General features: G+C 53.8%; 1 protein-coding gene across 1 annotated transcript; it reads right to left on the bottom strand.

The window, feature by feature from the left end:
- Positions 1-64: 64 nt before the first annotated feature.
- GLOTRDRAFT_22785 (uncharacterized protein) lies at positions 65-766 on the bottom strand (the record flags this gene model as incomplete). The annotated part of the gene is made up of 1 exon (XM_007868982.1): positions 65-766. A coding segment is annotated over one exon (702 nt), but the record flags the coding sequence as incomplete, so codon positions are not given.
- Positions 767-1,305: the final 539 nt, after the last annotated feature.

Genomic DNA, 1,305 nt, shown 5'->3' with positions numbered 1-1,305 from the left:
CAGGTCTGTTGAACGTCGCAGGGGCCATCGCAGCGTTCTGCTGAACCGCGGCTACTAGAGCTTGACTGATGGATTTTGTGATGACCTCCACCAATGATGATAGGTCCTCCGTCTTCACCACCGGTGCGCTCGGAGCACTCCGAGATGGCTCCGCATGCTTCTCTGTGGTTCCTATGGCCGACGTTCCATGAAGAATAAACTCCGCCGCCTTGTAAACCTCGTCCACGCCATATGGAGTGTCTGGTTGGTGGTCTACGTCCTTGATCTGGAGTCGCCCGAATATTTTGTTCCACAACTCCGGCTGAAACCCTCGCTGGAATGCCCTCCCCTGCTCTCGAACGGAAATGATGTCGTTCTTGCGCAGGTATCGAGTGATAAGTAGGAAGTCGCGATGAAATGCTGCCAGGTCCGCCAAATTGTGGATGCCCACTCGTTGCCTTTCCCCCACTAGTCGGTCCATATCCCCGACGCTATATCTCTGGTCCTCCTTAACAGCTGGGTATAACGCCAAGACTGCTCCCTTAAAATCCTCAAAGGTCTTGGAGTCGTCCGAAAATTCCGGGACGCCTTTCCATAGCTCCTCCTCATACATAGGCACATATTTCACCACTACCGCCTTTTTCGTTGCTTCATTCGGGACCGCATTTGGATGAGCGGCAAATAAGTCCGCCAGGTCCTCGAAATAGCGAAGTAGGGTCCGCGGCTGTTCCGGATCGAAGCGAGGTGCATGCTTGTCGTAGCGAGAGGGTAGAGTGTCCGACATTGTGACAGTACCGATGGGAGGCGGCTGAATTAACTCCGGAGTGCTGATATTGTTGGAGGGAATTTCGACGAGGCCGGATGATGATGAGGGAATGGACTCTGAGTGTATTGGCGATGGGATAAATGGATGGGAAACGTTAAGGGCTCCGGACTCCGGGTTAGACACTGCGTGATGGCGGCTTTGGAGGGTTTCTCGAAGGGGAATGTCTGGGCTGTCTGGCTCCTCGGCGGAAGGTGGAACCGGATCGACTGCAGCAGCTGCGGCTAACGCTAATTGCCTAGTGTGGCTACGAAGACGTCGAGGAGATGGCAGGGTGACTGGGATATATTCTGGGTCCTGCACTCCAATAAGGTTCCTAAGCGATAGGACAGCGGATAAGGTGTCGCCTTCGTCTAAGCGACGATTGGCTTCCTCGAAGAGTCGGGATAACTCCTCGAGAGGACTGGACGTCTTGAAATGGTACCCCCCTCGCGGTGGGCTCCAAAATGATATGCACTGACACACAACAATCACCAAGGACCAAAAGAAATAAACCTAAACCC

This window comes from Gloeophyllum trabeum, assembly GCF_000344685.1.
Source record: "Gloeophyllum trabeum ATCC 11539 unplaced genomic scaffold GLOTRscaffold_00009, whole genome shotgun sequence".
Lineage (NCBI taxonomy): Eukaryota > Fungi > Basidiomycota > Agaricomycetes > Gloeophyllales > Gloeophyllaceae > Gloeophyllum > Gloeophyllum trabeum.
This window is presented reverse-complemented; position numbering and strand designations above follow the sequence as displayed.